Below are 25,487 nucleotides of genomic sequence, written 5' to 3' on the forward strand. Positions count from 1 at the left end.
CACGGGGTGGGTCTCAGACCTGTTTCAGCTTTCATTTTGCAGAAAATTTGGTTTTATGTGTCTTCTGAATTCAATAGGCTCAATAACTCCCCCCGAATTACAGTGAATTCACCTCCAAGCTTCTCAGAAGTTCCTGCAGAACTCGGGGAATGCTCACATGGGACCAGCACACTTGGTTCCAAGTCCACCCCTTCTCTGAGCGCCAGTGTCCAGCACCTCCCCCTCTGAAACCAGCAATGGGCCGGGGGGGCCCCCCAGGCATCCACCCTTCACCCCGCATACCTGGGCCCTCAATACCGGCTAGCCAAGCAGGAAACAGGCACCTTTAGCAGATAAAAAAGCCTACGAACCTAGTCTAGAGAATTTCTGACTCAAGGGCTTCCGCTCCACCCAGGTCAGGCCTAGGTTCAAACCAGCTTGTTGCTTTGTTTTGTTTTGAAGTGGAAAATACCCCTCAAGCGCAGACTAGATAGGCTGCCTGGAAGGCTTGCGGCCGGAGGCCCCCTGCACAGACGTGGGCCCAGCTGGAAATCATGGTGGCCAACATGCCCCCAGCCACTTCCAGACAGAGTAGCATCTCAGGCCTGCTTGGAAACTTTTTTTTTTTTAAGTGCGGGGGGGGGGGGGGGGGGTGGTGGGGGTGGGGTGGGGATTAAACTCCAATTAAACTATAATTACATTTAATGAATACCAAATACCCAACTCACAGAAACCGCTGGCTCTAAGAGGGAAGGTTATTTTCTCATAGCGACTTACATGGAATGGTAATACACACCTTTTAGGGAAGAAATTTTCATTTTAAGAACGCTGGGTTCCTCTAGGTGGGTTTCTGTAGTTCATCAAGTCATTATTAGGTGGTATTTTAAGGAAGTGTAAGGACACAGCCACTCTATTTTATATTCCAGAAACTGTTTTTATATTAATCTGTATTTTAATTGGGTAACAGCTGCTGCCTACAGACTTCCCATGGTCTAAAAGGAAAATAAATTAGAAAGATTAACTACACTGTTGTTTTGCGAGGCTTTAACCCACAGCATGCCCACCCGGCTGGTACCTCCACACCCTTTCCTTGCTTGGGAGACCAAAGAACTGCCCAGCAGAGGGAGGGCCTGAGCCAAAGAGAAGAAAAGGTGGTCGGTCCCCTGAGGGCTGGGGGTGGGGATGGGGAAGAGTCCAGGGTCTGTAGCTTTCATCTTGGAGTGCTAAGACTCCTCCTTTTATTTAGTCAACATTTACTCCTGGAGAGGCTTGGCCCCATTCTAGGAAGCGGGGATCCAGCAGTGAAGAAAAGCGTGGAAACCCTGCCCTTGTGGAATCTGCGTTCTTCTTGGCAGCCCCGTCCTGGCCCAGTCCAGCCAGCACCCAGAGCCTGTTGGCCTTCCCGACCCACACACTGAGCAGGAAGGGCCCTGCGTTTCGTCTCAAGCAGGGGCCGGAGTCCAGAGTAGGCCTGTTGCCAACTCCAGGTCCAATAGCCAGATGACTGGCTGGCACCCATGCACCTACCACTGCCCTTTCTCGCCCAGCTTCTCTCCTGCTCAGTTCTCCCAGGGCCGAGTCACATCCCCAAGCCTGGAGCTGGGGCTTTGGGTCAGAACTATCCTGGAAAAGGGGGCCCACAGCCATTCTTCTCGGAAAGCCCCAGGGTCTGTGTACAGTCTCATGTCCAGTCTGAGTTTCCTGGGTCAAGGTTAGGTCTACTCCTTCTCTTGGCTCCCACCAAGGGTCACTCAGATGAACACTGAAGGGCTTCCAGAAAGTCTCGCTTACACAGGAAACCAATGGCACCCTTGCCAAGAACCCTCTCTCCGTGGAGATGGGACTTAGGTCAGCACTTGTGTACAAGGTGCACAAGCACCTTCCCTGGGCCCCAGGAAAAGCACTACACCGAAAGGAAAAACTGGAGCGCTGCCCTGCAGGGTCTCTCACCAGACTAGGCCCACCTCTTCCCACCCTGGGGTGTGGTGAGAGTGGGAGCCTCCCGGATCCTGGGGCTCTCTCACACTCCTCTCCAGGGCTCAGCAATCCCAGAATCATTCAGCCTGGGAGGAGCCTAGTGAGCTCAGCTCCCTCCCTCTCCATGCTTCCCAGACCACCATGTCCAGCAGGACATGACTTACGGCTTACAGCTGAAGGACTTGAACTCAACCCCCAGAGACACAGGGGCTGGAGATCCTTTCAGGGGCAGGCCTCACTCCCCTGCATTAATGCCTCCAACAATGGACCACATCTTATCAGCTCTGCCAAGGCACTGGATGAAAAGGGGATGAAATCTTAAAAGTCAGTCCCTGTACCTGATACTGACAACCTATAAGACTTGTACCACAAACTGTGAGGAAGAGAGACAATATAATAAAATAAATACTGGGAAGTTATACCTTATGCCTAACCTAAATCTTTCATGCTGCTCTTTAAGCCCATTCCCACTTGGGTTAATATATGTTTGTAAAAAGCTTTCACAGCCTCACAATGAAAGGTACTAGAGCAAAGCCAAGTATTTATTAAGCTGAGAACCAGGGCTCACAGGCTAAACAGAGCTCAGAGACCTTAACCACTTAAAGCAGGAGAGGTGAGAGGAAGAATTAATGTGTGCTCTGTGGCTCCTTTCACTGAGGGATTACAGATTAACTCCCGCTTCTCCAGACTCAGAAACCACAAGGCGAGGAGCTTTTGACCCTGACTGATAACATGGCTGGTTACTGAGATCCCCTCCCGCACAAGGGCTTTGTCCAGGAACGAGCTGGCTTCCTCATAAACACTGGCAACTACACGAAGCAGCCCAGGACACTCGGTGCCAATAGCATGTCAGCATCCAGTGCTTTCTCCCTTCACAGTTTATCTCCAGCACAATCGTATTCTGACACCAAGACAGTTTGTTGATTACATAAGCACTTGTCTCTGGTGTGCAATCTGATAATCAGACCCACTCTTTCTCCTCAGACAAAGAGACCAATAAATCTCACCCTTTATAAGTACAGGTGCAAGACAAAGCCCTTTACTGGCAGTTAGCAAAATGGGTATTTTTCCTGGTTTTTTTTTCTCACAATGACAACAACAACAAAAAAGACTGCACATGGTCAGCCCAGCTGCTAGAGACAGAGATCTGATGAGTTGGAGCAGATTCTAGAGGTGGTAGGGAAAGGAAAGAAACACGTCCCATCCTATCTCTGTCACAACCATGTCTCCAGACCAACTATCAACTGGAACTAAGAAAGGACCTCAAGAAGGCTAACAACATGTTCATTACACAGAGCAAGTAAGGGTGTCTACCTGTGGGCTGCAGACTCACTCAAGGCAGAACCCTCTTCCTACTGCCCAGCACTGAGCCCGTCTCTCTCCCAACACAAGCACGTGCTTGTGCGTGTACACACACAGTCAGGGTTCTTAAAACACTTCTTGTGCAAGAGAGAAAATCCTACCAGAGGAGCTGCTTAGGAAAATCTGGAGGTTTTTGTTCCTCACACTTACTAATGAAAGATTCCTTCTGGCCATAATGACCTCCCTCCCGACCCGCAAAGGCAACTACCGCCAGATTGGATGAGGTCTCAGAACGACAGCCCCGTCCCGTGTCCATGCCTCTCTTTGCATTACAATCCATCTAGTATGAAGATGGGGCAATATTTAGATGATCTGAGGTTTTACAAAGAAGACTTTACTTACTCAAAAGAGCAACTCAGCAGTACAGCTACTCTGAGGGGAGGCAAGGTGTGGTTGAAAAACTCCTTGACAATATTCACTCAAGGAACATGTATTTTTACTTGGTGCCAGGCCCTAAGGATGGGACCGAGATGGATCAGATCTAATTTCTGCCCTCAAGGAACTCACAATCTAGTGGAGAGAGGATAAATGACTGCAGTATAATGTATCTGACTGGTGCTACGCTGGGGTGAGCACAGCCCAGCCTGGGCTCAAGGAAGGCTTCCCAGAGAAGATGCCCCTGAGCAGGGTGCTGGAGGACAAGTAGGAGGGTGGGCGCAACACAGAGGCAGAAAGACCATCACGTGCAGAGGCAGACTGAGGGAAGTCAGGGGGAGACGAAGCAGGGAGATCTGAGGCTGGATGCAAAGGCAGGGACCAGGCCAGGGAGAGTTCTGAGCTCTGGAAGCCCGAGACAAAATGGCAGAATCCATACCTACAGCACAGCCACAGCCTCACTTCAGAGCAGGCTTCGTAATGAGGATCCCACACCACCAAGCCTACTACCCTCCAAATTATGTATGTGTGTCCTTGGGTGAAACTTTCCACAAAGAAGAAACATTTTTCATCAAAGTCTCACAATCGGGACTTCCCTGGTAGCACAGTGGTTAAGAATCGGCCTGCCAATGCAGAAGACACAGGTTTGAGCCCTGGTCCGGGAATATCCCACATGCCGCAGAGCAACTAAGCCTGTGCACCACAACTACTGAGCCTGCGCTCTAGAGCCCGCGAGCCACAACTACTGAGCCCACGTGCCACAACTAATGAAGCCCGTGCGCCTAGAGCCCATGCTCTGCAACAAGAGAAGCCACCGCAACGAAGAGTAGCCCCTGCTTGCTGCAACTAAAGAAAGCCCGCACACAGCAACAAAGACCCAATGCAGCCAAAATTAAATAAATAAATTAATTAAAAAAAAAAAAAAAAAAAAAAAAAAGGCTCACAATCCTTCCTCCCCTTCCCCAAAAGAGAAGCAGCAGCAGCCCTGCTCTGGAAAAAAAAAACCTTTTCCCAATATTCTCAATCATCCATTCCTGCCCAGGGCTGAGTTCCAGCAGCGCTCTGCTCCATTCCTAAACAAGTAGCAACTTCCCCAAATTTAGGCCTGCCTGTCTATGCCAGGCAGCAAGCTGGAACTGGAGCCCCCAAGGGGGAGGTCACACATACGGAAGAGGAAGAAAAGGATAAGAGGACATTACACTTTCAGGCCAGTGGAAGGCTCAGGTATCTGGCTGGTTTAAGGAAAGTCTTCCCTTCCCTTCCCATAAGGAAGGGGATTTTCATCATCATTAAAATGATGATTTTTTTCAAAAGGGGCAAACAGGACAGATTAGCACCCCCTAGTGGTATAGGTAATTCCCAGGGGAAAGAGGGGGGGAAAACAGTTGACCCCAGAGGAAGCAAGAGCCTCAACATCATTGGTTGGAACAACAAAAGGCTTGAGAGACTAGACACCTTGGCAGATGGATGCCTACAACAAAAGGCCCACCTGGGTCACTGGCATCCAGCCCTGGAGAGACCCTTAAGACTCATATTTGGGCTAAGTCAGTCTCAGAGCCCACTGAGCACCCCCAGCAGTGCAGGCAGGCCCTTCCCCAGCCCCTTCCACACCAAAGGGATTGTTTCGGGAATACTCAAGAACTTCTTTCCTCCTGTTTCATTCATATGAAGAAAGTAGGTCTCTAAATGAAGGCACAAAGTCTCTAATGTATTCTCACCCCAAATGCTTAAGATTCCAAAAACGCTCATGTTTTCCCATCACCTCTACCACACACACTTGACCGGTGATTCCACCACACACAGCTTGTGGCTACCACAGAGTAAATAACACAATGCACCGCAGGGAAAAGCAGCCATAGAAGGCCTCTCCATACAGTCCTGGGAGTCAGACTCTTCAGGGGCACCTCCTCTCTGCCAATGGCTCTTTGAGCCTCCAGCAAGCATCAAGATCTCAGTTAGTCCCGGTTTCACAATCTGTGAAATGGGGCCATACTAACCTGTTGGCAAGGTGGCCGAGTACAGAACCAGCCTAGGATAAGGATAAGGACATTTCAGCCTCAGCCAGGCTGTCCTCATACCCCACTTGGTCTGCTCTTGTCTTTCCTCAGTGATAGCGCTGTGCTTCCCACAAATTCAGCCAATGCTTCACACAGGACCACTTTGCTCAAGCACAGAAAAACATCACCAGAAAGCTAAGAAAGCCTGAACATAACCTCTGCTTCCAAGAAGCTGAAATCTTCACCTCTTGCCAAGGGCCCTAAGGGAAATGGAACTGAAAAGAAGCTGAACCCCAGAGGCACCACCCTGCTCCTAAATTCCAAGTGCCTGGTCACCAAGAAGGGGAGGGATGACAAGGAAGGGAAAATGTTGGGGAAGCTGGGACAGATTGTGCCACTGCTCTCCCTGGGTCCCCCAATGACCACACTGGTCCAAGGGGAGTGGCAGGCTTTGTAAAAAGCTGACTGGGTCCAATGCACACCTGCCTTAACCACTGAAAAGACCTAAGCAGCCCGTATAGAGCACCAGTGATCCCCAAGCTCCCGTCCCAGCAACCCCTGCTGCCCAGCCAGGGCCCTTACCTCTGTACAGAAAGGAGTAAGCTGTGGATGGACTACGGGCTGGACATACATGTGAAAGGTAGACTCAATCTCCATGGTCCGGCCATTTAGCTTCAGGATGGGGAACTCGATGATTTCCTGGAACGGCAAAGGCACAGAAAAGGAGGAATGAGTTTTTTTTAACTAACCATTTCAAATAACTCAGAGTCAAGAATGGGGGAGTGTTTTGGACTCATTAGCTCCTGCCAGGCCAAACCCAAGATTGAGTGAGATGGTGCCAGCTCAGTTATAATCCTAACCCTTCCGCTGTTAACATCCTCACAGGTTCCAGGGACTCGACACATATGCCATTCCCACTGTCTCTGGAAAGGGGAGGGATGACAGTGGGAACGTCTGCCCTGATTTCCCCAACTGGTTCTCTAGCAGAGGCCTGCTCACTCAAGCCCCTAAAAGTAGGACCCCCTTCCTCTTGCCCAGGTTCCTGCCCTGGAATGGGCCTGGGTCTCCAGTCACATAAATAACCAGCCATCAGACTAATGCACAGACTTCCATATATGAAGTTTAAACAGAGCCGATGAGTTTCATTAGTTTTTACAAAAGGAAATAAAAAAGATAAATAATAAATAAAGCCAAAGGGGCCAAAGGGGATACTGAAGAGGAAAGCTGAATAAGAGTAATAAGAGTTAGTGCCCTCCCACCTTTCTTTCAGGCAGTAGGCCCACCCCTCAGCTTCTCCCCCTGCCCCCCCCCCCCCAACCTAATCACTTAGCCAGCCCTTCCCAGTCCACTGGAACATAATGGAAGAGAAGGAGGAGTGACAATTTGTTTGGTGTCTCTAAGATTAATTTGTCTCCATTATTTAATAGAGATGCACAGCACCAAGGTCCTGGTGTGCAAACAGGCTTGCAGCACGCCGGCTGTGCAGCCCGCCTCATACATCGCTCCTGGGAAGGGAGGAACACGCCAGAGTGGGGAGAGGGCCGGAGAGAGCACGCACATGCTGGAGAGAAGAGGGAAAGCCAGGAGAGAGAATAAAAAAAATGAGTGCTTTTTAATATTCAAAAACAGTTTGCAAAATTTAATCAAAGCAGAGGAAAAGCTAACATTTTTACCACTTTGACATTTTTATTAGCGCTTTCATAAATTTTTAAAACATGAATGGAATTAGTTTACAACACAAAAAAACTGCCCTGAAAACATCTGGAAGAGACAAATAGGAAATAATAAAAATAAATTTAAAAAAAACCCAAAATCCTCCCAGTAAAATTAGCATGTGAAAAAGGCCTCCACTGCAGACAGAGGAGGGGGGCTTTGCCCACTCAGTGGCCACCACAGTCAGCCCCAGTGGCATCCCTATCCCAGGTCCCCTGTTCTGGTGCAGACCTTTCCAGTATCACTAAAATCAAGGCAAACTGGCTCTCTCCAGGGACAGCCTGAAGAGGCAACACAGAAGCCGTTGACACCCGACTGCACTAAGGAAATGGATGAGCCGGGAGACAGAAGGAGAAACAGCCCATCTCCCTGATATTCCACGGCAGCCTGGCGTCTCCCCACCAAACATACCTGCTCTGTTGGCCTCATTTTTAAAGCATCTTTATCCAACACATCACAGCAGGACTGAAGAACAAATCAAGGCAGCCAGATTTCATGACTGAGAAATTCAAAGGTTCTGGTTGACTGGTCTCCCCGGAGTGCCCCCAAAGATGGGGAAGCTGACAGGAGCCCCCAGAGATAGGAAGGGCAGAAAGACTGCAAGACTGAGGCAGAAGGGAACAGAGAGGAAGCCCAGGCTGCTGCTTAAACTAGGTAATGCCTCTCCTCCCACCGCACTAGGAAGTAGGCCAGAGAGGAGAGTTTGGCTCTGAAAAACAGAACTGAGGCACACACACAGAAAATACACACTGGGTCCCCAATGTGTATTTTGAAATCAGATACCCAAGATTTCCAAGTGCTAACCCTGAGGTGGGGCTCATCTGAGTCAGGCTCATTTCTGATATATCCTTCCTCTGCCGCTAAGTAGGAGAAACACTTCCCCAACAGAAAGACCTCCGTAGCCTGGTGAGTTTGGCTGCCCTGGTGTCTAAGGAAACAAATACAGCCAGCTCCTCACTAACAATGTTAGCTGGGCCCACAATGAAATTTAACCTGTGACACAACTGTACTTTTCATTTAAACTTTCATTTGGAGAGAAGCAGTGTTCGGAGACCTGCAGTTTGTCCTGCTAATAAAGACAAGTGTTGGGACCTTTAAGGATGCCATTCATCTCTGGCTTTTATTAAATTCAATTTTCTTAAGCCCATGATACATTATGAAATTAGGAGTTGACATTCCTCTGGAAACAAAAATATCTATCAAACACAAATAGAAGAAAAACCCTCTATTACCAAGAATTTATGGCTTAAAGTTGATCTCTTTCCACTTTTTTACAAGCACATGGTTTGTTTTAGAGATCTGAAATGTTATTATAGATCTAGAATTTTATTAGTATTTATTGTAAAATAGTAAGCGCTTCAGCTCCCACTCTGACCAGCACCGAGTCAGCATCCCCAACAGATACTCTTAAAACTTGGCCTTTGGGTTTCCCTGCTGCAGCTCCATCTTTCCTGCTGCTGGCTTCCTCACCCCTGGGGAAATGGAGCCAATCTAAGTGCTCACACTAAGTATGACCCTCCCAGAGAGGGGGAACAAGCCAGCCTCGGCTCCATGAGAAGAGGAGTGACCCCTGAAATGCCTGGGGGCCAGAACACAGCAAACTGGACCTCTCCTGAACACCTCTCCAATGTTGCATGCTCATCAGCCAAGCCTTCCCTCCAAGACCAAGAACAGGGCCAATCTCAGAACATGACTTCGCAGGGGCCCTTCCTCAGCACCACCATCAGCTGTTGTAACAATGACCTTACACACTGGCATATTCTTTTGAGCCACTGAGGATGCAAAAGAGGAACTTTTGACAGATGACCCTTTGGGGAGTCAGAAGAGTAAGGACCTCACTTAGATACTTCTAACCTTCCCATATTGCCCAGACAAGCCCAGAGCCTCAAAACACTGGCCCCAACAGCCCATTCATAGGAGAGGAGCCCCAATCTGTACCAGATGACAAAACTCCGCAGCTAATACACCTTGGGTATGCCAAACACTTCAACAGGTTTCAGCTGATAATGAATCAGGGCGGGAACCCCCAAACTCTAAGCTGATCACATTAATTCCACCCAAGAGCTTGTGCAGATGTGCCCTAAGTGCCAGCTTCTAGGGGCAGGTGCTCGGATCATGAAACTGTTATTTCTGCCCTTCCTCCTTTGCCCTCCTTCTATTTCCTCATTCCCCTGGGAACATGTTTTTTTAAAGGAACATTTGAGTGTCTGCTTGTGTAAAGGTAGCACCATGAAGGAAAGAAGAACTGGTCTGTATTTACCAGCCCTCTTTCCCAACCCTAATAATAATTTCTCAATTCCTTACTTTTGTATGACATTTGCATTCAATTAAACTACCTGAGCATCTACTCTGTGTAGGACACTGGAGAGGTATTGGAGTGGGATTCAGAGATAAGATGTAGTCTGCATTGGAGAAGTACTCGAACTAGAGGGCAGAAAAGATACGTGAGCAAGTGATGAACAATGCACTATGATAAACATCTTAGTGGAATGACATACCCAGTGTTATGCTTTTTATTACAGTGTGCTTTCAAATGTATTTTCTTATCTTACCCTTTTTAACCCTGGAATATAAGTCATATCGTCATCACCATCAGGTCATAAACCAATACTATTAAGCACCTACTATCTACCAGGCAGGGGCTGGGTGTGGACACGGAGGCAAATACAATGAGATGTGGCTCCTCTGTCTGAGGTGCTCGGAGTCTGGGCAAGGGGTAGAGAGGAGCTGGCCCCAAGACCCTCAGAGACACACACAAAATGGAATCATTTCATTTTTTCCATTTATTGTTAACTATGTGGCAGACACTCTGCTAAATGCTCAATAGGAATGACCGCATTGAATCTACCTAACAACTCATGAGATGGGAATCACTATTATCCCTATTTTACAGAACAACTAAGGCCCGAAAAGCAGTTGTCACTTGCTCAAGGTTACACTGCTAGTAAGGGACAGAGTTGGGACTCCAAATAGGGAATATGAGACTTAAAGAGAGTAGGACTAACAGCTTTCAAAATCTGAAGGGTCAAGAAAGATCTGATTCTTTTAGTCTGAAAGGCTGTCTTTAAGGAGCTCAGACTCCTATCTCCCAGGAAGAAAGGCTGTTCTTGCATTACAAGAGCGATGAATGTGGACCATCCAGGCAGAAAGTCCTGCAGGATTGCTACTGAAAAGCCTCCACTATGGCTGCAGGGACACAGATGGCGCTGAGCTCTGGGCTCGGAGAGGGCAGAACTGTGAGCCTTCAGTTTGCATCTCTAGCACCCAGGTCTGTTCCAGCACACAGACCTCATTCTCTGCTTTTGGTGAGTAAACACATGAAGGGGCTGATAAATAGCAAGACAGAAGCCAAGCGCATGGCTGTAACAGAAAATTCTGTTTTCCCAGAGTTCTCCACAGGACCAGAGAGGTGAAGTGATGGTTGGTGGTAGAGCCAGGATTCAAATGCAGATATACATCGCGCCAAAGTATTGATACTTTCTACTTTCTACCTCTCATCTCTAAGTGGTCTCCCATCCTCCCTCAACTGCTACAAACCACCAACATCCCAGTTTTCTGTTTGCCTGGGACCACAGTTTCCTGCAGCAGGAATCTGCTAAAATTGGGATAGTTTTGTCACCCTACACCATCCACCGCTACCTGCACTACTAGGTTGTCCAAGGGTAGAGCACCATAACCACAAAAAGCTGGTCTGCTGATGGTTGATGGGAAGTGGCCACAACTTGATAACTAAGCACAAAAGCCTTGGAACTGGGATTTTTCAAAGTATCCATGGTTCTAAACCTATTGTATCTGCTGTCTCAATCGATAAAATGCCAGCTGCAAATTTTTTTAAAGGGAAGGGAAGCCAGAGAGATTAAAAGGAAGCACCAAGCAAATACTCTCTTACCTTTCTAAGTGAGCAGAAGTTTCAGCTGGAGCAGAGATTTCAAATGCAGCTACTTTCTAAAATTGCTTAAGTAGGAACCCCAGTGATTCTCTTGATAAACTGAGGACAAATCTGCAACAGCATTTCAAATGAAATTTCACACTCACGATCAGTAGACTACAAGAAATAAATGTGTAGGTCGCTTTCGGTGTATTCAGACTCCCTTAAGCTAAAGTGTCTGCAGTGATAAGATTATATTCAAAGATACAACAACAACAACAAAAGGATTTTAAGCAGAAGGGACTTGGGTTAGGCATTTCTTGACAATGGGCCAGAGGCTTTAACAGTGTAGCATTCTTACAGACCTTTTCTCCAAAGCACAGATTCTTCTTTGCCTGAGCCGATGTTTCTACGGTCCTGTCTAAAATGGGCAGATCATTCTTCATGGCTCGCCCCTCTCAACCTAGGAACTGGCATTCCCTCAATTTAGAGATGGTAACAACTAATCTATCCCTTCTCTACATCCACTGACTCTTTAGTCCAAAAACTGTGCACCCCTGCAGAGAAAGGTTTGATAAAATCCAAAAGCAACATCATCACATAGCAAGGCAGAAAAAGCAGTACCTGGTGAAAACATGGGTTTTATCCAGACAATGATTTTTGAATAAAAGTTCCATGCAAAGGCAGGCCCTTTCTCCAAGGGATCAAAGAGGCTCTTGGCCACAGGGAAGAGGGGAAGTTGAGAGGGAGAAGTGAGGGCTGCACTGGGCAACGGAGGGAACATGGTTTGCTTAACAGTTTCTCCTTTGGAAAAAAAAAAAAAAAAAAGACATTTTATGCACACGGAGCTTATTTCTTAAACAAACACTCGTGGTTTTGATTTACACCACAGTCTGCTCCTAAATAATTTATGGCGGGTTAAATTTATTGCCGAGCCCTGGCTGGCTGCAAATTCGAATTGCCAAATAATTAGATTTTAGGGCAAAGCTTATAAATTACCCGTCGATTTGTCCGGACTTGTTTGTCAGTTGCTTTGTGCTTCGGGTCATCTTTGGCATTTGGCTGTTTGGGTTTTAATTGCTGATTTACACTTTGACAGATGAGAGCTGATGCTCGAAGTTTCAGGACAAGGAAGGGTAAAAAATTGGAGCTTTAAAAGGCTGATTTTTCACCTACATGTCCGTCTTCACCCATTCCCATAGACCCCAGAGCAATTAAAATGTAGAAAAGAGGCTGAAAATAGACACTGCTATTCCTTATGGTGGGGGGGTGGGGGGGGGTGTGTGTGGTGGTGGTGGTGGTGCAGAGTGAATTATAATTTACTTTTACTGAAATCTGAATTTTTAAAAAATATATAATACCAATAAATGAAGGAGACCAAAAGTCTTAGAAACTGCATCCTCACCCAGGGGTGTACGAGCCTGCGTCTACCTCTACGCGCACCTGACTCTGAATCAGCCTCAGTTCAAATACTTCTAGATACTCAACTGTAAATAACTTCTGATATTAGTGGCCTCTGTGAAGTTGACCCTTCAGGGCAGCAAACAACCAAATGATTTCTTTGTAGCTATCTGTTTACATACATTTGTCATGGAATTTATTTAAACAAATCTCAGGTTCTGTGCAGGAGAGGTGCCCCAGAGGCAGCACTATAGGAGGGCAGGGAAGTTGAAGGGTGCGAAGTCCAACCTACCATCCCAGTGGAAGGAAAAAATCTCTTTGGATAGTGCTGCGTTCCCATCTACATGCTGATAGAGGGCCTGCAGGCTCCCTTTATGCTCCCCAGAGAAGCAGGGCCTGCCTCCCAGCCACCTGCTGTGTCCCCAAAGCTCACCATGAGGCCATGAGTCAAAATAATACTAGTAGTAATTCTACTAACAAGAGCTGATACATATAGCTATTACATGCCAGGCACTGTTCTAAGCTCTTACATTTTATCCTCCCAATAGTCCTATAAGATTGATACTATTATTAATCCCATTTTGCCAATAAGGCAACTGAGGCATAAAGAGTACAAGTAACTTGCTCAAGGCGAGTCATACTGCTAGTAGGTGGTAGAGACCAGATTCAGATCCAGAGGGTCCAGTCCAGTGGCTAGGAGACCATGCTCCTAACCACTCTGCTATATTGCTTCTCATTAGAACAGCCTCTACCTGAGCTCCCTCTCACTTTGGAGGTTGAGAGTCCACATTCAGGGACCAGGGCACATGCAGCCAAAGCCTGTTCAGTTAATCACCCAATAGGGTGGGGAAAGTTATGTAACATGCTCAGGATCACAAGATGAATCGGAGGCTTGGTTTGACAAAGACCATTTTTCCAATCAGTGCAAACACCGCACTGAAGATCCACTAGCCGGGGGTGAAGAGGTGGGGGTGAATAACAGGTGATCAAGACAGACCAGGCCCACTCAGGCAGACAGCGGGTTCTGGTCAGGCAACCTGGAGAGGAGCCCAGAGAGGCTGGCTGGGCTTCAGGAAGCCTTGCTCAGTAGTCCCCATCCACAGCCCCAGGGGCTGCTGGCCTCTTCACAGAAGACTGAATACCCCTGGGGTGCTTCATAGATTCCCTGCTCCCTGTGTGTACCTGACAGCTAGAAGCCAGGACAGGGAAACAAAGGTGCTGCCATGACGGCAGATTTTCAAAATCACTGACCAGTAAGTGAGCAACAAAGACTGACATCTTGCCCACACTGCCTGAACACTTCTCTCACACACTGGCTCATCGGAGCCCACATCTCTGTAAGGGAGGCAGGTATCACTGCCCGATTTTATAGACGAGAAAGCTAAGGTGGTCAGTGGTTTAAAGCATGGTCCCTTACAGGCAGCATCCCATCTCCTGGGAACTTATGAGAAATGCAGATTCCTGGCCTCCATCCCAGACTTTCTGAATCAGAAACCCTGAGGGTGGGCACAGCAGTGTGTTTTAAAAGGCTTCCAGCTGATACTGATACTTGCTGAAGTTTGAGAACCACTGGTCTAGAGTAGAGCAGTGCTTCTCAGACTTCAAATTACCTGAAGATCTTGTCAAACTACAGATTCTATTTAGCGCTGGAGTAGGGCCTGATATTCTGCACTTCTAACAAGCTCTCAGGGATGCATCCCAGGGGATGCTGTTGGTTCTCTGACCACACTTTGAATAGCAAAGGTGTAATCTAGAACATCTGTGTGACTAACTCCTTATCACAGAGGTACTGATGAGTAAGAATGAGAGCGCAAGGTTCTCAGCTCTTCTCTCAGAACAAACCCTTGCTTGGCCCACTTTCAAGCCCCTTGAGTAAGCCCTTTAGATCTGCCAACCGCTCCCAGCTCCTGCTATCAGACATTTCATCCTCCTGGCCGCCAAGATCCCGGGGAGGAAAAGCTGGCATCTCACATCCCAGAACTTTGTAGAGCAAGTTGACACATCTCTGTTAGGAAGCCAGCAAGAGGTCTTCCTGCCACAGCAATGCATGCTCCCTTTAAGAATGCCGTCAAGACCCAGGGCATCAGCTACCCAACAGAGCACTCATCATACTATTCTCTCCAAAAAAACACCTTCCTTCTGTACAAATGAACCAAAAAGCAGGACTGGATACCTAGGTCTCCAAGGAAGACCTCTCATTACAGACATAAGCCAGGAGCTATTTTTCTGCCCCTGGTCCTGAGAAAGGCCTCACACTGGCCACGGATGTAAAGTGGGATCACAGCGATTCCTACGATATCCTGAGACCCCAAGCTGGAGATGCCTCACCACACTCCACACCATTGCCATGAACTTCCTTTAAGGCCTTCCCCTAGCACTGTCCCTCCAGTCATGTTACCTCTCTAGTGAAAGCAGACCTTATCAAAATGGCATGTTTCCTCCCATGACAGTCCCAGCCTCCTCCATCCCCAACTAACTACAAATCCCTTTCAGCTGACCAGTTGGCCTTTCATTCAAATCTGCAAGTGCTGGGGGTGGGGTGGGGGTGGACAGTGAACAATACAGAGTCCCTGAACTCCATTTCAGACATCGCAATCTCAAACCATGGCCCTCAGTTTGTATCACACTTGTGGAGAGCAAGATTCCAAGCTTTTCAGCCAGTTATCGTCCTATCTACCCAACCATCACTACCTACCTCCCAAAGGCCAATGGCCAAACAGTTCATCAAACAGACCCTAGAGGAGTAACGGCGTACATCACCACTAAGAAGCTGACCTATGTCAGGTGTACCCGACATGGACCTTCAGCACAGAGCACTCCACTTACGACAACCGTAGGTTTCGCTCTCCACTCCTTACCAAATCTCTTAGCACCACTGACTACCAGAGCCCACAAGTACCCAAAAAAGCTATGAGCTACTTAAGAGCACAGTTCTCAAGCTTGTTTCTTTCCCAGCACATCTAAGGGCTACAACACATAACTCCTCTCCATTCCCACCATCACTACCCTAGTCCAACCCACTAACCCACTTTCAAGTAATGCCTCCTAACCAGTTTCCCTCTGCCCATGTTTAACCCCTTGAACACTTTTCCCTCCATTCCCATGAACTCTGGCTTATGGTATCTATTTCTGTTTCCTCTCTTCCACTCAACAATACATTCACACTTCCTTTTCTGGGTCACCAATTTTGCCCCCAACCTTACTGTGGACTCTGCACTTCTTCTCCTTTCAGCAACATCGGCATCTTCCAGTGAGAGCCTCTGCCAGCATTTAGCCTTCAGACGAGCCCATGGCTGGAAGGGCCGCCCCAGGACTAGACCATAGCACTGGAACAGAAGTGGAGCCCATACAACAGATGTTTGCTAACACAGACCAAGATCTCCCACTGGCCAGCTACAGGCAGGTGCAGGGCCTAAACAGCAGCCCGTTCCAAGGCACCTTCACTTCAGCTTAGGGGCTTCCCTGATGTTTGACTCCCCCTCCAGAGTCTACCTCCCTCCTTTCTGATTCTCCCAGCACCTAATCGGGCTTTGCCTGTGGTAGCACTCAACACATGCAAACCTTCTCTGCCTGTCCTAACCTGCTCACCCTTCTACTGCAGACCTGCCAGCCTGGGGGGCTAGTATCAATCTGGGAACACTCTTGTTTCAGGCTTTTAGGCAATGACTCAGTTTTCACAGCTAGAGCTCAAACCTCATCACATAAATGCATGACTGTGGGGGCTTTTTAAGTATTGTGAACACCCAGGATAAGGGAATAAAAAGTAATCATTCCAATGGCATCTTAATCAAAATGATGCAGGACCCTTTTTCCCAACAAGACACAGAGATGGAGGAAGCATCTCCTAATATCAGTTTCCTCATGTCAGACAACTGATTTCAGTCTACAAAGTAAGAAATGTAATCAACAGAGGGGAGAGGAAAAACAAAACAGGATGGGGGCAGAAGTGAAGCCCATGGACCAACCCTAAACGCTCCTCTGGATTGCACTCCCCCTCCTCCCTTCCCGACCTAACTAGTTTTCTTTCTGTGGCTGTGTTACCTGTTGCTGCTGCTCTGAGGGAGAGCTCGTCCCCACCTCCCACCCCCTCTGGTCACCTCCACTGTAGCAAATCTCTTCTCATCCAGGTTCTCCTGCCTCTTCATTAATCCTTCCCTCCTTCCTTCTGTTTCTCAATGTTAGTCAGCAGGCCGTTTATCTGTTTGAAGGGTATAAACCTCCCTGATCTACGGAAGGTCTTCCCAAGGGATGCCTAGCAGATCCAGATCCAAACTGCCAGTACTTGGCGGGCGGAGCGGCTGTCAAGCCCTAGCCCTTACCTCTCTCCCTGGAGACCTTGCAGCCCAGCCCAGTGCTACCTTCAGGGGCAGCTCCCTGACAACGCCTCAGGGCCTCAGCTCACATATTTCTATCTTGATCCTCACCCTTTTGGCCCACACGTTACTAGCTAAAATTCTCTTAAACCTCTTGTAGCCTCTGTACTCTCACTTACGGCATCCCAATAAGATGTTCTGCTTGAACGTGAGAAATACCATATCACCGATATAGACCATCCTACCAGCCAAACAGTGAAATAATTTGCCGGGTTCTGAGAATTCCCTAGTGGTCCAGGGGTTAGGATTTGGCGCTTTCACTGCTGTGGGCCCGGGTTCGAGCCCTGGTCCGGGAACTAAGATCCTGCAAGACGCTCAGCATGGCAAAAAAAAAAAAATTGCCGGGTTCAAAGTCTTCATTCTCCCTCTTCCTCATTTTCAACGTTTGTGCACAAACACGCTTGCAATGCAGGTCAGGTTTTTCAGACTTCATTCAGTTGGTCCTGGCTTACTCTGTGAGTGCCTTCTTTCATTCCTGCTGCAGCAATTCTGAGAGCCCTCCAGCCCACTTGGCCCCCTCGGCCTCCTGACTTTCCCTTAACAGGAAGCTGTGCAACCCCTCCCCTACCCGTGAGCAGGGCTGACCAGTCCCCTCCTCTATGCGCCCACTGTACTGAGTACTCACCCAGGCCACGGTACTTATCACGCTGCTTCACAGCAGTTACGCGGCTGTCTACCCTCCTCGACTACGAGCTCCTTGAGGGTACGGATCATTTCTTGTCTTTCTGCCCCAGCATCTAACAAAGAGCTTGAAGTTGTCATCCAAAGAGTAAAAGGAGGCCTTTTTGTTGCCTCTAAGGTGGCTACCATGAAGTCCTCCCCATTCCTTTACTGACCTGGTTGGTCTTGTCATGTCCAACAAAAACCTTAAAAGGCAGCTCAGTGTCACTGTTAGTTTAACAGTCCCTAATTTCATTCACCATTTATCAATGGCCCTATTCTTTAGAGTTCTTCCCCACCATCAACCTTAGCTCCATGTCTAACAAAATCTGCATTCCAGCAGCTGTCTCAGCCCTGGAGAGGCCACCGGATAACAAGAGGCTGGGGGAAATGTCTTCTGATTTGCACTAAATTACATGGTGACTTTGTTACGGTGACCCAGCGCTCCCCAAGGAAAGTTCCTTGGTCCCACCCCAAGGCAACTCCACAGCCTAACTACACACTATGGCAGCTTAAAGGTGTAAACCCTGGGGAAGGGAGAGAAGCAGACTGAATACAGCAAATAAACCCACTTCGATCGTACCCCTGCTATGCCAAACACACGTGGCAGCACCACCATGCACCAGTGCTCCACTCCCCGACATGTGTGTTTTACTTTTACATTGCTGTGTCTGCTCCAAATAAAGAAGGGCCGTTCGGCTTTCACATGAAGTTACAACAGGGTCAAGTTCCGGACACGGCAAATGGGGCAAATGCTTGTCCCACTCAGGGAGCACTAGTGAGGAGCCACAGTGAGAGCCAGGGGAGGCCCATCCCTCTGAGGGACCACCAGGAAACTGCAGCCTGTGGAGGGGGGCTCAGGAAGGGGTGGGGGAGGCACCACATTTATGGAAGCAGCAACAAAAAGGACAAAAGGGCCTAGTGGGCTGCCCCATGCCCACCCATTACTGGCCACCGATAGAGGAATTCACTTAGATTGACCCTGAAAGAAGAGATGTGTTAAAGCAGAGATAAGAAAGGCAATAATTGGTCTGATGGGCAGGGGAAAAATTATTCCAGGAGTCCAGAGCCTATGCGTGAACACTTACGGCTCACACAGTCATCATAACTCAGCCCCCTCAAGCATTTTGTGCTCTGCTTATGGTGTTAACTTTAATGTCTTAACATATAACACCATCCACACTAACACAAAATACTACACACGCCAGATGAGGCTGAGTTATAGTTGCTGTGGGAAGCATAACTTTGAATTTCCTGATTTTGGTGCATTTAATCTCAACCATAATGTTACATTAACGTCGGTTTTGCATTTCATTTCCCAGTTTAGAAGAATAGTGTCAGCGCCTTGGCCTGTCTGTACAGAAGAAGGGGCGGGGCTGACTGACCACAGGCAGACGGACCACCACCCAACAACTGGGTCCTCCGCTAAAAAGCCTGACCCGGGGCCTTCCCTGGTGGTGCAGTGGTTGAGAGTCCGCCTGCCGATGCAGGGGATGCGGGATCGTGCCCCGGTCCAGGGGGATGCCACGGAGCAGCTGGGCCCGTGAGCCATGGCCGCTGGGCCTACGCGTCCGGAGCCTGTGCTCTGCAACGGGAGAGGCCACAGCAGTGAGAGGCCAGCGTACCACAAAGAAAAAAAAAAAAAAAAAAAAAAAAAAAAGCCTGACCCGACCCCTCCCCCTTGGAGGAACCTAGACCGGGACAAGTGAATGGGGAGGGAAGGGTGAGTTCTTTCTCTAGGGAATGGCCTTTCCATCCACTTGCAAAGTACAGGAACCAAGAGCAGAGGGGAAGAAGCCGAATATGGAGCAAAGAGCAATGTGTGTGTATCAGGTTGGGGGAGAGTAGGGGGTAGCGGGCTCCTGCCTCTCAGCCTTGAAGGGAGGAGAAGGGAATCAATATAGTGTGATTTGTAGGGATCTTAACCCATTTCCTGTGAAGTTTTCCAAAATGTCTCTCTCACAAAAGACTAATAATGAGGAGCCAGCTTCAAGTCATACTGAAATCCTCCAAATGCCTCTCTTCTATTTTATCCCTTCTCCTGTCACCATCAACCCTCCCCCCACCCTGCCCTCCCAAAATAACCCGGCATCTGGACAATTTTCTATAAAAAAGAAACGCCTTTACTCATAGTTCTAACTCAAAATGCAGATGGAGATTCTTCAAGGTTTCCTTAAAAAAAAAAAAAGCCCCTGTGGACAAAGACCAAACACTAGAAAACCTCAACCCCAAAGGTCATTTTTCTCCAAAGTTGTGGGCACTTAAATACAGATGAGAAGGAAAACAGTCACCGGGGCTGCGGCAGAGCAGTGAGAAAAAGGCTGTACCTCGGAGCCTGATGGAGTCTGATGGACGAACTCAGGGAGGGAGGGGAGGCGGCAGCCAGGACGTGTGCTCCCAGACAGGAGCGCCGGGCCGCCCCTCCCTGGCCATCTGGACAGCTGAGGTTACTTCCTCCTCCCCCGCATGCTATGGCCTACACCTCATTTTCCTCACTTACATTTGCTTTGGTCTTTTCTGAACACTGAGGTGGTGAGAGAACTTGCCCCCAGGTTAAAGCTGCACAATTAAAGTTCCCACCAAAGCTTTCAGGCTGCTCCCTGGGCTTCGGGGTCACAGCCACCAGCATTCGATGCACACCCACACCAAAATGAGCAACGTGAACTCCTGCTGCCGAGGACAAAGCAGCCACGATTCTCCGAACCAGATAAAAACCTACTTCCATATCAGGAAACAATTCCTAAAGCAAGAAAGGAACTGTATTCCTCAAATTTTGAGTCTCAAAAACATTTTAATCCACCTAAGTTAACATTTAAGTGAGAAAATATTTTCAAACGAAAAACGGTCTCATGTTCAACCAATACCTATCATGTTAATCTGAATCAAAATGTGTAAAACAAAATGAGTGCAAATACCAGAAAGGTGAAAGCCTGTTACTGGCAAACCAACCACTCCAGTTTCAGTGAGCTGAACAGAGTACAAAAATAAACGGCAAAAATTACGACAAATGGGAAATACCAGATGTTTTACCATGTTTACAACCAATATTGTTACTCAAGTACAACAGAGCTTGCACCTGTCAGTTTGCATGGTGGCATTCCTTTTGGATAGTCCCAACAAGCTGACTCAGGGATTTCTGAATAGCAGACACAGAGAGAAATGAACCCCATGCCGAGCCTCCAGAGAGGCCCTGGCCCAAAACTTGTTCCTGCCTCCTATGCAACTGAGGAGTATGACACACTCCCAAAAGAATCAGAAGTGCACTGTGTTCAAGTGTTCAACTCTTGGGAGCCAGGCAGCAAGGGAGCCGGGGTGGTTCTGATTCACAGTCCAAGCACATCCCCAGGAGGCACACAGACCTTGTCCACAAAGTATCTCTGTCAAGTGGACAGCCATCAAGAGGTTCTGAGAGAGCTAGGTAGGGCTGATCTAACCTGCACACCATATTCTAGTCCTTTTACTGTCTCTTCTAGAAGTTCACTCTCATCCCAAATCTCAATCTTTCCTGCTTCCACTTACATTCTTTTTTTGTCCTTATTAAAATGAAGAGCAAGTCATTATCATACTCCTTGGAACAACTCCTTCCAAGTCTGGACAAGAAATCAGTCACTAAAACCATATTCAGTTTCTCTTCTTTCTAAGTCTTATTTTTGTGCCTCTAATAATTTTTGTTCCTCTTTTTTTATTTTTTATTGGAGTAAAATTGCTTTACAATGTTGTGTTCGTTTCTGCTGTACAATGAAGTGAATCAGCTATATGTATACCTATATCCCCTCCCTCTTGGACCTCCCTCCCCCCTTCCCCCCCATCTAGGTCATCACAGAGCACCAAGCTGAGCTCCCTAATTTTTGTTCCTCTTATCCTGAGTTTTTCCAATTTCTCCACTGCCCTTGTTGACCAAAAGATCTAAACAATACAGAGGCTATAATGAGAACCTGACCTATGAGGACCTCAGTGGAAGGACACTATCCTATCTGGGACTGACAACTTCTCCAATCCATCCTCCAACATTTCTCTGAATCCTTTCAGGACCCTGCTACATGCAAACTTTAGGGAAGGTTTTTTTTTAAAAGAAAGTGGGGTTGGCGGGGGGAGCTTTAAGCTGCCAATAACAATAAGTCTCAAGTCACTTCTAAGCTGCCCATCCCTTTCCTGAGAGTGGTCCAGTGGGTAGTTCAACAACAGAGCTGTCTGGCCCCGAACTCACCTTCTTACCTGTTGATCACAGCATTGTAGAGGCTTAATGAAGTAGAGATGCATTACATTTATCACTTGCCCTAGATCCACTCAAATCCATCACTATGTCACAGCAAGGAGTTAGATTGATCTGACAGGATTTGCTCTTCTTCACAAACCCATATAAGTTATTACTCAGTACCCTATGCTCTTCTAGCTGTTTGCTGATTGATTATCTGACGATCAGGTCAAGTATCTTCTTTGGAATCACAGTAAACTAACGGGTCTATAATTTCCGAGATCATTCGTATTTGCCTTTTAAGGATAAGCAAGACAGCAAATGCTTCTTCCTGAGTTCTCTAAAGTAACAGCTAATGCTTTGCTAATAATGAACCAGGACAGCCAATTCCTTAAGTGCCCTTGGAATCACATCATCAGGGTTCATTGATTCTGGAGATAAACTTTAATCAAGCTCAGACCCTGGTAAAAAGCAGGAAGCCCAACCTCAGGCTAGGTCTAAAAGGCCCTGGTGCCTAAGTCTAGGAAGGAAGTTGGTGATACAAGTGATTTAAATCTGTACTGCATTATATCTTCAGCATTGCAATAGATAAATAAAAAAAAAAACAAAAAATTAAAAGCACAATGCCCTTGAAAGAGAGATGAGAGGTGATACTAACAGACCAAACTGAGACACGAATCAAGTTTCACCTTCAGTAACATTGGCAGGACCCTCTGTAGGACAAGAGAACAGAGCCACATAATTATCTCAGCTTATAATCTAACTGAAAAGTTCAGAAACAAATATACATAGGCATGTGCCAGGAAGCAGAAAGCAGGAAATGTCATCAAGAAGGTGCTAGGCAATCGTGAGGCTTCAGAAGAGGGGTGAATCCTATGCAGTAGCAACGTGTTAGGTTTTAGACTCAGGTCCTACTAAGGCTTGCTCAGCAACTGAAATCATCAGCAAGGGAAATAATATGGCATACTGGGGTATGGCTCCCTGATTCTCAACCCAAGAGAATCTACATAGCCAAAACTCCCACCCACCACCCAGGTACACCCACCACAGAATCTCCAGTAGTTTGGGGAGGTGGAGAAGACGACCCTACAGCACAGGTAGGAGCAAGAGGCTGAGAAAGAAGTGTGGCTCAGGCTGCCCCCAAGCCGTCTTCCCTTTCATACGAAGTTCCTTCCCCTAGGAAGCTCTCCTCATCCAGCGCCTGTCTTCCCAAGCCTCAGCAGGCCTGATTCCAATCCTCCCCCAAAGGCAGACCACTACTTTGAGAATAGGAAACAAACAGGAAAGTAGAAAGGGAAAGGTAAAAGGGTTGTGGTATCTGCTTTATGGAAAATAATCTACTAACCTAAAGATAGAACCCCTCCCTGGAAAAAAAACCAACCATGAGAAATGAACCCAGTTTACCTCTGAATGGACCTCCCTGTCTCCCAAGTGCCTGCTGCTACAATCCTCTTCTCCTCCTCTTACTACTGAAAGCTACTCCCAGACCCACATGTCTACACACCCCCAAATTACCCACCTGATAATCCAGCCCTACAGGGAGGAGTTCCAGTCCTAGAGTCAGGCATACCCAAGGCCCCCACACTACAAGGCACTGCCACATCGGCCCCCAATCAGGCCCCCAAAGCAAACACCAAGCAATCCAATATCACCTAGCACACGTGTCTCCCTGCTGCTAATCCAAGCTTCTTAGCAGCACTACCTCAAAAGGTAAAAGGTCTCCGAACACCGTTGGTAACTAAGAAAAAAATGCAAGCAAAGAAATTTTCCTTTCCAAGAGACCAGCAATGGTTGTTCAGGTTATCTAATGCTGTATAACAAATCATCCCAAAACTTAGTGGCTTAAAACATCAATAATCATTTATTATCTCCCACAGCTCTGATGAGCCAGGAATTCAGGAGTGGCTCGGCTGGTCAGTCTAGCTCAGGGTCTCTCCTGAGGTTAACGTCTGATGTCCACTGGGGCTGTAGTTATCTGAAGGCTTGACTGGGGGTAGCAGAGTCACCTCCAAGACAGTGCCAAGAAACATGACCGGCAAGTTGGTACTGGCTTTTAGCTAAGAGCCTCAGTTCCGGTACACATGTGCCTCTCGCCAGGGCTGCTTGAGCATCCTCAAAGCATGGTGGCTGGCTTCTTCCATAGCAACTGATCCCAAAGAGCAAGGTGGACTGTGATGCTTTTTATGATTTAGCCTCAGAAGTCACACAATGTCTCTTCCACTATACTCTGTTGGTTATACAGGGCTAGTTCTCACTCATTGTAGGAGGGGGGAACTATCAAAGGTGGGGATATCAGGACGTAAGGATCGTTGGGGGCCATTTTGGAGGCTAACACAGTATTCCTTAAAAGAACATGCAGCAGTAGCAGGAGAAGGAAGGAGGGAAGGGAAAGGAGAGAGGAAGGATGGGACAGAAGGAAACATTTTGATTCCCAAAGGCTGAGACCAGAGAGAAACAGTGTGCCCAGTTCTCTACAAAGACCTCTCAGGTCTACCTTACCCTAGGATGCCTGAGTCAAGTCCTGCTTCTTAGGCAGGAACTCCAGATGAGCAGCTAAAAGCCAAGAAGACATGAGAAACTTCCTCTGGGTCCCAGAAAGCAAGTCTATCCTCCCTCCCTCCTTGCCCACCCCATCTTTGCTGAAGCAATGATGCAACAGTTACCTGAGGATGAATCTGCGGCTTGTCACACGTGGCCTCAAAGTCCAGCACTAAAAAGTAGTGATACCTCTGGGGAGGGAAGGACATCATTGCCGCCATGGATGCGCCAAAGCTGTGGGCCGCCAGCTTTCTGGTGGATATGGAGCAGAACTCCGGAACACCACAGGGAGAAAATAAGTGGGAGCCCAGCACTTTTCTTGCTCTTGAAAGTAAATATGAAGAAAATCGAGCTGCTCCAGTCTGTAAAGGTGCTAGCATTGAACATCCAGAAGCATCTAAAACTTAGGGGAGGAAAGTTTAAAAGAAAAAAAAAAGAAAGAAAGAAAAAGAAAAAAAAAAAAAAAAAAGAACAGAGAGTCTGGGTTACTCCCTCCCACCGTGGCCCTGTTCCACCTAGTCTTCAGGAATATTCACAGAACATGAACCACTCCTCAGTGTTTCTGTGCCCCTTTTCTAAATCCCAGTATTCGTTACTGAAGTTCAAGACCCTTAATACTGGCCCCCACAGCATTATGACAGCTCTGAGTCTCCCAGACCATTTTCAAAACAAGATGCAGCACTGGCCTTGATCTTTAAGTGCAGTTCTAAAGTTCAAAAGAGAGAGAGAAAAATTCTGTGGTCACTTCTCAGGTGGCAACAGTTAACATTAAAGCTAAGTTTCCCAAAGTAACCCGGGGTGCCCCGGTTGTACAATCAGTCCTGGGAGCTAAGTAGACTCAGACAAACAGGAGGAAATGCCCAGGACTCTCTCCTCAGCTCCATTCCCAGCCATTGTCCCTGGCTTTCTTGTCTGTATCTTGATGTCTCCACATGCCCTCCTCCCTTCTCCCAATGGGAAAGGAGCAGAGCCCATCACAGGGAGCTTGCTCACCATACTCTGGTGATTCCCCAGCCCCCAGCCAGTAAGTGGCACCTGGGGGAATGAAC

The 25,487-nt window shown here is 47.7% G+C and overlaps 1 protein-coding gene across 12 annotated transcripts in view; it reads right to left on the reverse strand.

Annotated features, from left to right (window-relative positions):
- The window catches only part of ERI3 (ERI1 exoribonuclease family member 3), a 129,227-nt gene that overhangs the window by 89,654 nt on the left and 14,086 nt on the right, over positions 1-25,487 (reverse strand). For 7 of the 12 annotated variants that reach the window (XM_032654153.1, XM_032654121.1, XM_032654112.1 and 4 more), the window contains 2 exons: positions 24,564-24,841; positions 6,273-6,389 (listed from right to left, as the gene is read on the reverse strand). In XM_032654153.1, coding sequence (XP_032510044.1) covers positions 6,273-6,389; positions 24,564-24,818 — 372 coding nt within the window. In that variant the 5' untranslated portion in view covers positions 24,819-24,841. The remainder of the gene's footprint in view (positions 1-6,272; positions 6,390-24,563; positions 24,842-25,487) is intronic. The other 5 variants (XM_032654180.1, XM_032654190.1, XM_032654170.1 and 2 more) reach the window with 3 other exon arrangements.

The sequence above is a fragment of the Phocoena sinus genome, chromosome 1, assembly GCF_008692025.1.
Source record: "Phocoena sinus isolate mPhoSin1 chromosome 1, mPhoSin1.pri, whole genome shotgun sequence".
Taxonomy (NCBI): Eukaryota; Metazoa; Chordata; class Mammalia; order Artiodactyla; family Phocoenidae; genus Phocoena; species Phocoena sinus.